This window comes from Vitis vinifera, chromosome 4 (assembly GCF_030704535.1).
Source record: "Vitis vinifera cultivar Pinot Noir 40024 chromosome 4, ASM3070453v1".
Lineage (NCBI taxonomy): Eukaryota > Viridiplantae > Streptophyta > Magnoliopsida > Vitales > Vitaceae > Vitis > Vitis vinifera.
Window position 1 is genome coordinate 2,656,473 of NC_081808.1, and position 14,399 is coordinate 2,670,871.

General features: G+C 33.5%; 3 protein-coding genes across 3 annotated transcripts; 2 read left to right on the plus strand and 1 right to left on the minus strand.

Moving 5' to 3' along the window:
- Positions 1 to 1,108: 1,108 nt before the first annotated feature.
- Positions 1,109 to 1,741, plus strand: LOC100257828 (lachrymatory-factor synthase). The gene has a single exon (XM_002281065.4). The coding sequence runs from the start codon at positions 1,134 to 1,136 to the stop codon at positions 1,617 to 1,619; it is 486 nt and encodes a 161-aa protein (XP_002281101.1). The 5' UTR covers positions 1,109 to 1,133; the 3' UTR covers positions 1,620 to 1,741.
- Positions 1,742 to 2,668: 927 nt separating this feature from the next.
- LOC104878993 (lachrymatory-factor synthase) lies at positions 2,669 to 3,342 on the plus strand. The gene has a single exon (XM_010650182.3). It carries the CDS (start codon positions 2,752 to 2,754, stop codon positions 3,241 to 3,243), a length of 492 nt encoding a protein of 163 aa, XP_010648484.1. The 5' UTR covers positions 2,669 to 2,751; the 3' UTR covers positions 3,244 to 3,342.
- A 37-nt stretch (positions 3,343 to 3,379) lies between these two features.
- Positions 3,380 to 8,998, minus strand: LOC100254240 (monoglyceride lipase-like). The gene is made up of 7 exons (XM_002283640.4): positions 8,513 to 8,998; positions 6,558 to 6,596; positions 5,719 to 5,789; positions 4,887 to 4,951; positions 4,495 to 4,584; positions 4,313 to 4,405; positions 3,380 to 4,009 (listed from the first exon to the last, which is right to left on the minus strand). The coding sequence occupies exons 1-7, from the start codon at positions 8,914 to 8,916 to the stop codon at positions 3,572 to 3,574; spliced, it is 1,200 nt and encodes a 399-aa protein (XP_002283676.1). The 5' UTR covers positions 8,917 to 8,998; the 3' UTR covers positions 3,380 to 3,571.
- Between the last annotated feature and the right edge of the window lie 5,401 nt (positions 8,999 to 14,399).

The following is a 14,399-nucleotide window of genomic DNA, read 5'->3' on the forward strand; positions in this document are numbered from 1 at the left end:
TCGTTGACAAGGGACAAATAAACCAGAGTCAAATATTTATTTCATTTATTCAAATTTCTAACGTATTTTTCATGCAAAAACAGGTTTAATCCATGCATAAAACAGAATATAACTCAAACGTTTTCAAATAATGTATATATATATATATATATATATATATATATATATATATAAATTGTTTTTAAAAAAAAAATTTAACAACTGCAGTAATTTCTCTTACCTCAAATAAGCACTCCAAATCTTGAAAAGTTTGGCTCCAAAATTTACTTATCACCTAACATAACAAAAAAGTACTATCAACACTATTGATTATTCATTTAAAATAGGTTTAAGAATCCTATAATTTATTTATTTATTTATTTATTTTTTAAGTCAATATTATTATTACAAAAATTATTTTCCGACTTTTTAACCAATAACAATTTATCCTCAATAATTTATTTTTATTTCCTAAACTAAATTGAATTTCGTAAAAATATTTATTTACAATAATCTCTTTCATCACTTTACATAAAGAATTTATTTATTTAATTATTTATTCCAACTTTTCCTATGACCTACTTCATATTTTAATAAGATTATCCTACAATCCTCAATATATCCTTTTTTTTTTTTTTTCCACCCTCAATATCACAAGTCCTTGACTTTTCAACCATATAACCAAACTCACACACACAGTAAGTCTCCATAATCTACATATTTTCTTTTTAATCACTATTCTGCCACATGTTTTTTTTCTATTTATTTATTTCAAAACCTAACTTTCGACACCTATCCTACCATCTCCAGCACACACCAACCATTAAACATTAAATAAGAAAACATACACTCTGGTAAAAAATATAACGAATATATTAAAATAAGATCTAAGAATTAGAAAACAAAAATATTCCCTAGAGAAATCTGTTCTTCAAACCCTAGTCTTATGTCCTCTGGTATTCTATCGATAGGAATGAAAATTCAGAGAAGAATAGAAAAGATTTTCCTTTTTTATTTTTTATTTTTTATACCTAGGTATTTATTAGGAAAATTACCTTTTTACCCCTCTTTTATTTTATTAAAATAATTAATTCTCTAATATTATTATTATAAATTTCATATAGGGCGTTACAACTCATATCTCACCCAGTCTCATGGAAGAACCAGAGCCCAGATGGGAAGGCAAAGCCACAGCAGAGCTCAAAACCACCGCACCAGATCAGGTATGGCCTCTACTGGAGGACTTCTGCGGTATCCACAAGTGGTTTCCCGATCTTGATACTTCTTATCAAGTAGAGGGGGAGAAGGGCAAGCCTGGCCTGACTCGGTACTGTGCCAACAACCCCGGCGAGAGTGGCGTCAAGTGGGCTAAGGAGAAGCTCCTCACCATGGATCCTATCCAACGCTGCTTCAGCTACGAGGTTCTCGATAATAATATTGGATTCAACTCCTACGTTGCCACCATCAAAGTATTGCCGGTGGACGGCGGTGGGTGCCGGATCGAGTGGTCCTTCGCGTCCGGTCCGATCGAAGGGTGGAGATCGGATGACTTGGGTTCTTTTGTTGACTCATGTCTCCAATTCATGGCTAAGAAGATGGAAGCTGCCATCAAGAATGAAGACGGAAGCAGCTGCGGATAATGTAAAAATACATAAATGTAATACGTCTCTACGTGTTGTGTTTATTGACATCCTTGGTGTATTTTCTTATTATTATTATTATTATTATTATTAAATGCAATAGGATTTATATTTGATAAAAATTAAGATTAATTATGGTTAAGTGTATTCACATTAAACCTAAAGGGATTCGTATTTAATTTTGTAATAAAAAAATACAAAATAAAATTAAAATTAAATTAAATTTAAACTAATATATATTATTAATTTTGAATTTATTTTTTATTTATTTTCATATTTTCTTTATTTGTACTTCTGATTGATGCGCATTTGTCTCTGCTGACTTTCTCTTTATATTCATTGCATTTGAACTTAAAGATCTGTTTTTTTGAAAAAAATTAATTTAAAAAGGGTTTTTTTTTATAAAAAAAATTACACGTTTGACATAACTTAAAAAATGTTTTTAAAATTTTTTAAAAATCAATTATAATATTTTTTAAAAAAAACATTTGATAAATATCTTAAAAAAAACACTTCCACTACAAATATTTCAAATATAAATATTGCAAAGCACTCCAAGTCATCTCAAAGATGGATTGGTTTGTAGTTATGCCCTGGGGCTTGATTTGGGAGAGGAGAAAGGCTGAAAGGGTGGGTAGATGGTAATTTTCCATAGGGATAGATGTCAAAAATGGAAAATTTGATGTAAAGAGGGTACAGTAAACTGATAATCTGGGTTCCTTAAATATGGGTCTGATATGCTTTTCAAACAATCCACAGGCCAACGAAAGACACCCACTTTTTTTACTTATCAATGAATATAAGTTCCTTCCCAAAAACGTAAATGAAGAGGCCAGTGAAAGACACCCACTTGCTACTTTTCAATGAATTCCTTCTCTTAGTAAGTCTGTGCATTTAATGGGAACCTTAAACTATTAAGTATTAAGTGACAGCACCAACACTGTGCAAAGGACATTCGGTTTATTAATTTTTAAGTCCAATCCGAATCATGAAAAGGACGGTCCAAGTCAGTCCAAAATCAAATTGGGAGTGGGGATAAAGAGAGGTTAGGCGGACGCTACTTGGTATTGTTTACATTCCCCTGTATATTCTCTCGCTCATCCCCTTTTCCCCTTCCTCCCTCTCCTCTCTGATGGCAGAAGAAACGCAGTTCAAATGGGAAGGAAAAGCCACCGCGGAGCTCAAGTCCACCAAGCCTGACCAAGTCTGGCCTTTCTTAGAGGATTTTTGCAGCCTCCACAAGTGGATGCCCAGTCTTGATACTTGCTATCAAGTGGAGGGTGTCAAGGGTCAGCCCGGCCTCATTCGCTACTGCTCCTCCACAGCAGCATCGCCGGACAACCCTGACCAGACCACAGTCAATTGGGTCAAAGAGAAGCTTCTCACCATTGATCCCATCAACCACTGCTTCAGCTATGAGGTTCTCGACAACAACATGGGGTTCAACTCCTATGTGACCACCTTCAAAGTAATCCCGATCAACGGCGGTGGGTGCCTGATCCAGTGGTCCTTCGTTTGTGATCCGGTCCAAGGGTGGAGATACGAGGATTTGGCGTCTTATATCGACTCCTCTCTCCAATTCATGGCTAAGAAGATGGAAGAGACTCTCCAGCACGCAATCTGACTCCTGCGGTGTATATTTATTTGTATTTGGGTGTATGTTTTCATTTGGAGTTTTAAGATAATGTAGTGGATATTTAAATAAAATGCACTTCTTCTATCAGCATCATTATCACTAAGCTGATGTACAAAGGGCAGGATTTGGTAAGAAAACAAGCCACTACATTTAGAATTTAAGTATGTTTCAATTCTTGAACAAAAATAAAAAAACCCAAATACATACATGTGTAGCGTTCATTCGGTCGGACGAATTTAAATTCTAGGGTGTGATGTTGTCTGCCTTGCTTCATTGAAGGCTATACCCAGAACTTAAGGGCTAGCTATTATTGTAATCACCAATGGCTGTGGACATTTTCAAAATCATGCCCGCATAATCTCTTCTCCATCCAATCAATGATGTCCTGTGCGATTTCTTCACGCTCAGGCTCGAAGAGGAGGTCGTGCAAGAAGCCATCATAGAGCTTTATGTTTTTGCACCTGGAGGCTGCCTCAGTGTATAAATCCTGAGAGGCGAGCGGATCAGTTACTCTATCTGCAGTTCCATGAAGGACAAGGAATGGGACGGTTACAGACTTGAAGTTCCGTGTCAGGTAAGAGGAGATGCGCAAAATCTCATGGCCTGTGCGGACCCTTATGGGTCCGGTATAGACCAAAGGATCAGAGTACTTGGCCAACATTGCCGCAGGATCCCTTGAAACTGGAATGCCCCTTTTGTTGGCACCTTTGAACTGGTATCTTGGAACGACGAGAGAAAATATAGGCGCCACAGCCTGCATAATAGTAAAAGTAGGATCAAATCCAATTGTAATATTGAATTCAAGTCATCCAGAGATGACCAAATAGCCAGGAGGGAAGGAGGTTTTTGGTTGGAAACAAAGAGAAACTGAACCAAAAACCTTCAAAGAAAAAAAAATATGCAGAACTCCATTTTAACATTACTTGTCACTGCTCATCACCCTAATGCAGAGGCTAGTTGTGGTGAGTGTGGGAAGGGGATGTTTTTGAGTTTGATATATTTTTCCAAGAATGAAGCACATGTATTATGTGTTATCAGTGGGACAGAAGAAACTTACCCCAACTATTGGATGGGCTGGCTTCACACGCAGAGCAGGGGAGGTCAATACAATTCCCTCCAGTATTCCTTCAATCTCAGGATACGAAGCTGCCTGAAAAAGGATTTTGATTTTCAATTAAGAAGTTTCACCACAAATCCACTAAAGCTTGAGCCTAGAATGTTTATTTATTGGTGCCTTACCTTTAAAACAACAGCCCCTCCAGTTGAGTGACCAAAAAGGAAACATGGTATCCCCGGGTTCTCTGATTTAATCTTTTCCAAGAAAGCACCCTGTTAAGAAAGAAAATATATATCTTATTAGAGGGCTAACAATTGATCCTCAATGTTAAGACAAAATAGAGACCATGTAAGAGAACATGAAATCCCCTTTTTTAAAACATTTAATACAGAATGCATTAGAGCTAGTGAAATCTATTGCAGTTTTAGAGACGCAAATAAGCAACAATCAAATCCACAACTGCATGCATTTCACAAGCATGTCCGACTCTAACAGACCATGTTTTTTTAAGGCTGATAAAAGCAAAAAGTGAAAGTGCAAAATAGCAAAGAAATAAATTTTAAACTGAACTCACAGTGTCCGCAACAACATGATCAAGTGAAGGTACATATCCATGCAATCCATCACTCCCACCATGACCTGCAGAATGTAAGAACAGGTCATTCCAAAATGTGAATAAACCACTAGTACAATACCATTTGAAAGGAAGAACAGAACTGTTTGTTCAAATGACCAGAAATTCAAGAAATCCATCATCATCAAATCTACTGAAACTCATTCAGACTGCTTTAGGTTCACTCCTCTGACAATGTTTTCTTATTCTTAGATCTAATAATATTCAATAATCCAAATCAGATATATCAGTTTTCCACCAGTAACAAGAAGAAATTATAACCTTGAACAACTAACAACATTCAAAGGGGTAAAATTCTTGATTGGAATTAATATGTAAAAGTATACAATATATGTAGCTATGGTGCTTCAACAAAAATTCATTCATACAGAAAGTTCATTCTGCTGAAACTTGAATCGTAAAGCTGAATCTATGTGTTAAAACCCACACAATTCTTCTTCCAGTCATGTAAACCAGTTACCCTATAATTTGGGGCTTCCCAATATTGAATATAAATGAAATCATTAAATTTCATTCATTCTTTAAAAAGATATGCTTAAAAGAAAGATAAAAATGGGATTATCCCAGAACCAAGATAATACTTATATCGCTTTTCCAATACAGGGCAATGCAAATTGAATGCTTTCATATCCAATTAATCTCCAGCATGAAAGTGGCTCTTAATGAATAAAATATCTTGAATCACAGATGGAAGCCTGGAATGCTCAATGTGCCCATTTTGAAGATAAAATGTAGAAAACCAATAAATAGAATGAATTAGATGAGTAACTACCTATCCAGTCCATTGCATAGACACCAAAGCTGCATGAGGTTAGTTGCTTTGCAAAATCCGCATATCTTCCACTGCAGATGAGCATCAGAGAATAATACAGTTTTATTGGAAAGATATACGACTAAACATAGATGAACACCACATATTAGCAGCAAAATTCAACAGCTATAATCTTGAGTTTAAATAATAACGTAATTAGAAATAATAAACCACAGGGTCCATTTTCCTTGCTTGTAATATCAAGCCTGAAAAATTTAAAGAGTTAAGGTAATGGTTTTGGGTTGGGACATGTTTTGGTTTTTGATATAGAAGTGGTGATGGGGCCAGAAGTAGCATGCAATGGTTGTTAAGATAATGGCTGTGGAGACAAAAATGGAGGTATGGACAATGATGGAGGTGGTGATGACAATGAGGCAACAGTGCTTGCTTTAACGATAGTGTTAGCAATATTTGAGGCAATGGTTGATGTAGAAGTGGTGATGGGGAAGAGGTAGCATGTAGTAGCCAGTGATGATGGCAGCAGCAGTAGCATTGTGGTTGCAACGGAGGAAGTAGTGGTCAAGGTAGAGATGGCATAACAGTAGTGATGGCATGTAGAACAGTTGTGGGAGATGGGGTAGTAGTAAAATTTAGGACTCCTAAGTCTCAATTGTAAGTTAAGACTAGTAAAACATTTTCATTAGGATTTAAAAATTCTCTAAGAATGGAAATCAATGATTTTGATCAGGAGAACACCAGTTCTCAAATAACTCCCAGGATTAGAAAAATCCAGGCATTGAATTCTCAAAGAAGAACTAATCTAAAAGAAACTGAATTCAAGTTTAAGCCTGCAACAATACCTGTGCTCGTTAAGCCCATGTATGATGATCATAATACCCCTGAAATTGTAAACAAATTATCATTTAGACAAAAGCACAGAAATAATTTAAAAAGGTAAGCACTTGCAAAATGTAAAACTGTACATGCTAAAGATATGCTAAAGATGTGTTGACTGAAAACCACAAAAAATCAGAGAGCCAAGCAGGCAGCACCATAGCCCCCAAAATGCTTTCTTCTAGAGTAAATCCTGATGTGCCAACATTTTATTAGGAAAAATAAGAGTCTATTACCTAGACAAGTCAGGAACATGCAGAATTCACATATTAGATGTAGGAAATGATGATCAAAGATAGTGATGCATGTGAGGTCGTTTATGCAAGAATATTACACAGATAAACACAAGGAAAGATAGTTGGGGAAGCTAATAGGAATTAAAAAAGAAAATAGTGTGCACATCTTGGTTTTGTTTATTAGAAGGATTTATTGATTCACCAACTAGCAGAAGAGCCCAAGTTTTTTCAAATTCAAATCCAGTTAACTAAACCATTATTTTACAGATGTTTCACCAAATCTAGTTTCCTCAGACTTGTGAGAATTCCCAAAACTATACCCCATGACTCTCCCTCACTCCCCCACCCCACCAATCAGAACTATTCTCACCAAAATTGAGCCCTAACATCTTGCTCCATAAACCATCGCCTTTATTTGTTTGCTTAATAAGGATTGTTTTTATTCATAGCCACCAAACTCCTGAAACCTGACCCACAGCTTCTGTAAGGAGTAAACCAAAAACAGCTTCTCAGAATGGCAGTTGAATACATCACTTGATCCTCCTGAAAGGAAATTTCTATGGATATTCTCAAGCTTAGCAAAAAGCATGGACAGTAAAAGTACATATAGAACAATTTAGAAGGCATGACAAACCACTTTCTGACTTAAATTAATCTCCCTCATTGTAGAAATAAAATAACTGAGGAGGGATGACAGATACTTTTTAGCTTAAATTAATCTCCCTCACTGCTGGAAGATGACATTCTTCTACCCTGCTACTACTCTCCCAAAACTGGGACCCGTAACCTTGCTTAAAATGACGGGAGACTAAATAGCTTGCCCAGAGTTCCCTGATCCTTACAGCAAAATTTTTGTTTCAATTGTCAGTAAGCATTTGTATTTTTAGAAATTTTACTCATGAAATTATCTCGTACTTCTTATTTCATAAAGTGATGGTCTAATGGAGAAGTTCGCTGTTTTTGCCACTCTGATGGTTGGTTGGGATAATGAAGTATTATTTTTAAATTTAAACTACAGACAAAATCAAATCACAGGAAACTAACTTTTAAGACTCGAGTCCATATTGTTCGCTGTTTTTGCCACTCTGATGGTTGGTGAGGATAATGAAGTATTATTTTTAAATTTAAACTACAGACAAAATCAACTCACAGGAAACTAACTTTTAAGACTCGAGTCCATATTGCACTCAACCAAAATTTCAGATTCAAGTCCTTATTTCACGAGATTAGTAACCAATAATTGCGTAACAACATTCCACCTGAACAAAGTCGATCTTTTGTAAAGTCCCAAATGGAGAAAAAAAAAAAAAAGAGAGAGAGAAAAGAAAAGAAAAAGCCTAAGAATAAAATTCAGCGATCATAGAGAGCAGTACTGACCTTAAAAGTCAATACATCATTCAAAATCAAAAGAATTTCTCAACAAATCACAAGAATTTCTCAAAGATTTAAGTCCTGATTTCATTTTGGAGGGGAATGAAACATGGAAAAATAAATTTTCAATTGAAAGTTTAACTTTCATTTCTTTTTTAACATTCCTCACAAAGAAACAAAAAATCAACTTAGTCTTAAACACAGACATTCTCAGAGCCGCAATTGAATTTCGATAACTTTCTCGACAATCAAACAGGGGACAACTAATTCAGAAAAAGAAAAGGAAAAAAAAAAATCGGTTTGAAAGACCTTACTTCATTTCACCAGCGACCGGAAACCACGACCGGCAGAACAAAGCATTCCTTCTGGTTCCGTAGAACAAGGACGTAGCGCACCGGCACAGGCTCGTCCCGTCTTCGCTCTCCGTCACCATCTCCAAACCCTCAGCTAAGGCTCGGCGCTTGAGAGTATCCTCCTCATCACGCCGGAACACCGATCTCCTCCTACAGGATTTCACCGGCGCTGGGGGCGACTGCGCAGACGAGGAAAGGCGGTGGCGTGGCAAGAGGAGTATCAACCAGAGGAAGATCGAATGGATGAAAATGAGCGACCGACGAATCGACTGCCACGAGAGCACTGACCGTCGAAGGTTCCTGAAAACCGGTATAATACGACCGCTCGCACCTGAGGTGAGCTCCTCCATCTGTACGGACTCCATGGGCGTGGATCGAAGAGAGACAGAGAAGTAGACAGAGAGAGCGGGCAGACAGAAGCAAGCGTTTACAAGTGTTTTTTAAAAGGAAGGTGGTGACTATTGGCAGAGCCGGTTTTGTTGATTCCACTACACTTCAGCGGGAATTGTCCAATCAGACGGGTGGAAGGAAGGAAAATAAAGATATGAAAACACGAAACAGGTTGAATCGTGGAACGTAGAAAATGAGAGTTGGTAAAAGCGATGACACGTCATCTTTCTTTTAAAATATTTATTTCCTTTTCTTGCTTCTCGTAGGATGACTTGGTTCAACTTTTGTTATACAGCGTAACAGCTTGGCTCAAGGTGTCTCCCCTTGCTAGTGCCATGTAATTACTTCTTTCCAAATTGATTATTAACCTTTTTATCAAATATCTTATTTTTCTTTTAAAACGTTTTTAAAAAATAATATGAAAAAGATTTTTAATCTATTAAAGTTACAACTCCTTTGTGTATATAATTTTATAAATTAAAATTTTGAAAATAATTTTAATATTTATATTATTTTTAAATTTTTAATATAAAAATATTTTTTTTTCTCAAAAAGACGAAATTTCACCGCTACTTCAAGAGCTGTAGCCGGGGGAAGACAACGCGTCCGAAAGTCCAATTTGATCGCTTATTTTATTGCTGGGGAGAGTTGTACACGAAAACTCCGAGAAGGTGGAAAAAACAGAAACTTGGCCTACGACGGTCCATGATTACAACATGTGCCCAACGTATTTATAGAAATAGTAAGACCGATTGATATTATTAAATTTGTTATTAATATAAGATCATAACAATTTTGTACTATGGTCTCAGAATATCTAGACAAGTAGAAAAATTAATGATTTTCTGTTGTATTTTAATAATTGAAGCTGAGTCGAGCCGAGCCGAGCCGCTGGAGTCGAGGTGTACAGCGATAACGTTTAAACGAATAAAGAATAATGATTAACGAGGGAAGAATCAAAAGGAGACTTGGTTAACATCGAAGCCGGGGGCGCCTATTTCTAGCCACGCAAACCTCCCGATTCTCGTCACTGAGATTCTTCCACGTGTCAACATCGTAAAAGCACAAGCTACGGGACTGCCATCGCTAACGGACTTGACGACAAAATTTAAATTTGACTTTTTCGACTGTGAGCTCCCTTTCTGTCACCACCAATCCCAAACGTCGCGGCGATTTCGTAGAGAAAGCTCTGCGGATATGAAAGAATCTAATTCCTATCACGATTCGAATTACTCTAAATTTTTTAATCAACAAGAAAGGTAATGATTGGATCGCTACGGTGAATTCTATCCCATGCATAAAGTGAGTAATTAAGTATAAGAAAACAAATCATTTTATATTCAATAGTTTAAATAAATGATCAAAATTAAATTGAAAGTATTAAATATATATAATGGTCCAAATAAATGGATTGATTGATGGATGGTTGTCCAAATAAATGGATTGATTGATGGATGGTTGTAATGCCAGAGAGGTCGGATAGGATAAAATAGATAAAAAAAAAAGTTATTGGGTATAAGTATAAATTCCTTTTAACTTAGGAGATGTCTTTTAATGTCATGATGATTTTTTGAGTTTAAAGTGGACAATATTTATATGAATATCGATTTTTATAAAATGATAATAAAACTAATCCCGACCTCAATATTAGAGTTTATTTGATCCCGTATGGATATTTATGCATTTGGCCTTACAAATCTCATAAGACATATTATGTCATGAAAGATATTTGTGATATCTCACATCAGATAGAGGTAAAAAGTTATTGAGACTATATAAGTATCAACTTTTTTAACCTATAAACATATTTTAAAGCCGTAAGACCCCTTTTAGGTTTAAAGCGGATAATATCTATATGATTATATGCAGATTCCTCTTAATCGTGTAAATATCACTCATTGAATTCACAATAATAAGTAGACAATCTCTATATGATTCAAAGTGGTAACAATTGTGGTATTAATAACAAAAAAAAAACTTAAAAATAAAAAAATAAATTTGATTTTTTTAATTTACTAACAATAACAATTTTTATTACTGAAATAATGATTAGAAAATATACTTATTTGGTGACATGTCATTGCTTACCATTAATTAAAATATTTATATCATGAAAAAATGTTGAATTTATCGTCATTTTTATCTCTTTTCCACTAATTATATTAACAACTTTTTCTCATGTATAATCATCATCAATCATGTAAACAAAGGATCATATCCGGATATTTTGTCAATTACTTAAAATTCTTAAATTATTAAGATCTAAAAAATGGAAAAAAAAAAAAAAACTAATCTCTAAGTTTCCAAAAGGTGTAACAAAATGGGGCCACGCTTTATTAAAGCTAGTGACATAATGTCATGTCAATAAATGTGGGATTCAAATCAAAAGTTGTATAAAGCCACCCAAATATGTTAGCTTATATTTTTTTAATTTTTAATTTGGCCCCACTAAATTGGTTAGGATCCAAAAATTTTGGTCCATGTCATGTGTGTGATCTTCCAACATTAGGCCATACAATGATGAAAAATGATTTGGAAATGGACCTTTTTATCATGGTGCACCACATTTTTATGATTTATTCACACGTAAAAATAAAGAATTTTGTGTGATTCTCAATGGCCAAATTAGTGAGAGAATAATGGAATGTTTTGATGAATTTTTGGAATTTTATATGTTCAATAATAATACATTTAAATGAACTTACTTCTTCTAGTGCTTAATTGAAATAATTACATTATATAATTAAAATTGAAACTAGAGAATGTTTTCATCAAACTTTTGTAATCATTTAATTTTTATATGGATGAATTAAAATAAATTAAATAAATTTGAAATAACATATTTAAATTTATAGTTTTTTTTCTTTTCATTATTTCATTTTATTTTTTCTAAAAGGAATTAAAGTAAAAATGAAGGGAAAGAAAAAAGAAAGAAAATTTGGAAGAAAAAAAGTAAAAAAATAAAAATAAATAAATTTAAAATTAATAAATTATTTTTGCAAGCTCAAATTCATATTTTAATTGTTTTATGTTATTTTTACTTATTTTTTTATGGTTGTTTTAAAAAATGATTATACAAATAGGTAGAATGATTAAAAATATAACACTAAACATAAAAATTATTTTTAAAACATATTTAAAAATAAATTAAAATCATTTTCATATAGACTTTTATTTTATAAAACATCATAAAATGGTTTTAAAAAACTATTTTTTTTAAAAAAATTATCAAATATATCCTTAACTTTTTATATAAATATTAAATAATTTTAAAACACATATTTTTAAATTGATTTTAATTTTTTTTTTATAGTAAAATCAAATATGAAAAAATCATTTTCATCAAGATTATTTAATTCTCTTAATGGCTTTTCAATAACCAAATATAATTTAAAATTTTGCATTATTTCATCCCTCACATTTTAGCTTTCAAGATAATAAGGCAAACTTTTTTTTTTTTTGTTCATTTTGAATAGTATAATATATGATTGAATGAGTCATTAATAATTGGTTCACCCACCAATGAATTTCTTTGGGTGGGCAAAAGGGATGTGTCCCTAAATAATGCATATTTTTCAATCCCGTCTCATTTGTTGGACCACAATCATTTAAAACCAAAAAAAAGAAAAATAAAAAAAATAAAAATTAAATGCCTGTTTGGGGGGCAGTGCTGCAGATAAGGTTGGTGCCGTATTTGAATCATTCACTGAACATCAACAAAAGTCTAGAGGAAAATTGAAGGCACCTCTCAAGTAAATTTCAAAGTTAGGTTATTTGTATGGTTTTTGTCTCTCTCTCTAAATGATTGAAGTTTACAGAGAAATATCTCACCATAATCTCACATCTATAAAAATACCATTAAAACATTACATTAAAATTTTAATTTTTATTAAATAAAATTATAACAATTTGCACTAATAATATAAATATTATTTACTTTGAACTTAAAAGGATGTTTGTCTGTTTGACCTCGTAATCCCATGAGGTACAATGAAACCCTTGTGTTGACATGAACGTATTTATGATATTCTATATAGGATATGAATGAAACTTTCTAATACTATGTAAATATAGATTCCTTTTAATCTTATAAATATGTTTTAAAACTGTGAAAACCTTTTCAGACTTAGAGTAGACAATATCTATACGATTGAATACTGATATGAGAGTCGATCATCGACTTTACAAATCCCATTTGGGGATAAAGTTCTTGGTTCTCTCTTAATCTTATAGATATATTCTAAAATCGAAATACTCAAATTAAGACATTTAAAAAGATGAAAAATGAGAACAATTTTTTTTTAGTTTTTTCCTTGTAGTTTTTCTTTTTTCTATAACATCCATATATATATATATATATATATATATATATATAATATTTTATTTAACATTTTTCCTGACCTAATTACTTTCCATGAATCCCCTTTAAGGTTTGGGGCCCAGTGGACGACCCAGGGAAATTGGAATAACATATTGGGGGCCATAAGTCTTTGATTGTGATTGAAAATTGAGCTTTCAATTGTGACCAGGACTCTGGATTTTTATGATCTTGAATTCAAACAAAGACGCATTTTCTGATCTTGGGCTCACGCCTCACGGCATGACTTGCTTTGAATAGTCGAATAATCAGTTAGAACTTAGAAGCTCCAATTAAAATAAAATAGAATCGGTAGTTGCCTCTTTCCGCACCTCAACCGCCTTTGAGTCTTTGACTTGACCTGAAATGTTGAGTCCATAAATCCTGCGCTTTTTTTTTTTTTTTGGGTCTTTTCTTTCATGTCTATTAATTATTTAATTTGGTAAAACATTTTGAAATTTGACCAGAATAGTGTAGGAAATTTATATTTAATTTTCCATTTATTATGAATTATGATCACGATACCAACATTACTTATTATATATAGTTTGGGCCGAGCATGGTAATGAACCAATTTTAGATCTGCTAAACCCACTTAGGGTCGGACTATTTGTCCGAATTAGTGTTGCGATAGCATAAAGGGGATGATTAAAGATGTCTTGACAATGATATGAAGTGTATCATAAAATGTACATGTGATATGACTTGATTGATCTCCGTTAGATTAATGATTTATTTCTATTTTAAAATAAATAATTATTTCTCAAAATAAATTAATCTAATTTTAATTCTTAAAAACAATCTATTTCAAAATAATTAATCTATTTTTTTTTTATAAAAAATATGGCAACAGAAAATATTTTGATAAACAGGTCATTAAATTCCATGATATTTATGTGATATGATGCCCAAAAAAGTGATAAAGTGCCCTTGCTTTTTTACATTACACAAAACGCAACACATCCTTTTCCTGACGAAAAAGTTGGTTGCCCAAACAAAGAAGCCAACTAGATTCAACCAGAGGCATCACTTTTCCTTCTCTCCTCCAAGACACTTGTGACTCTCCATCTCTCTCTCTCACAGTTGGTCTGGTTTCTCGTG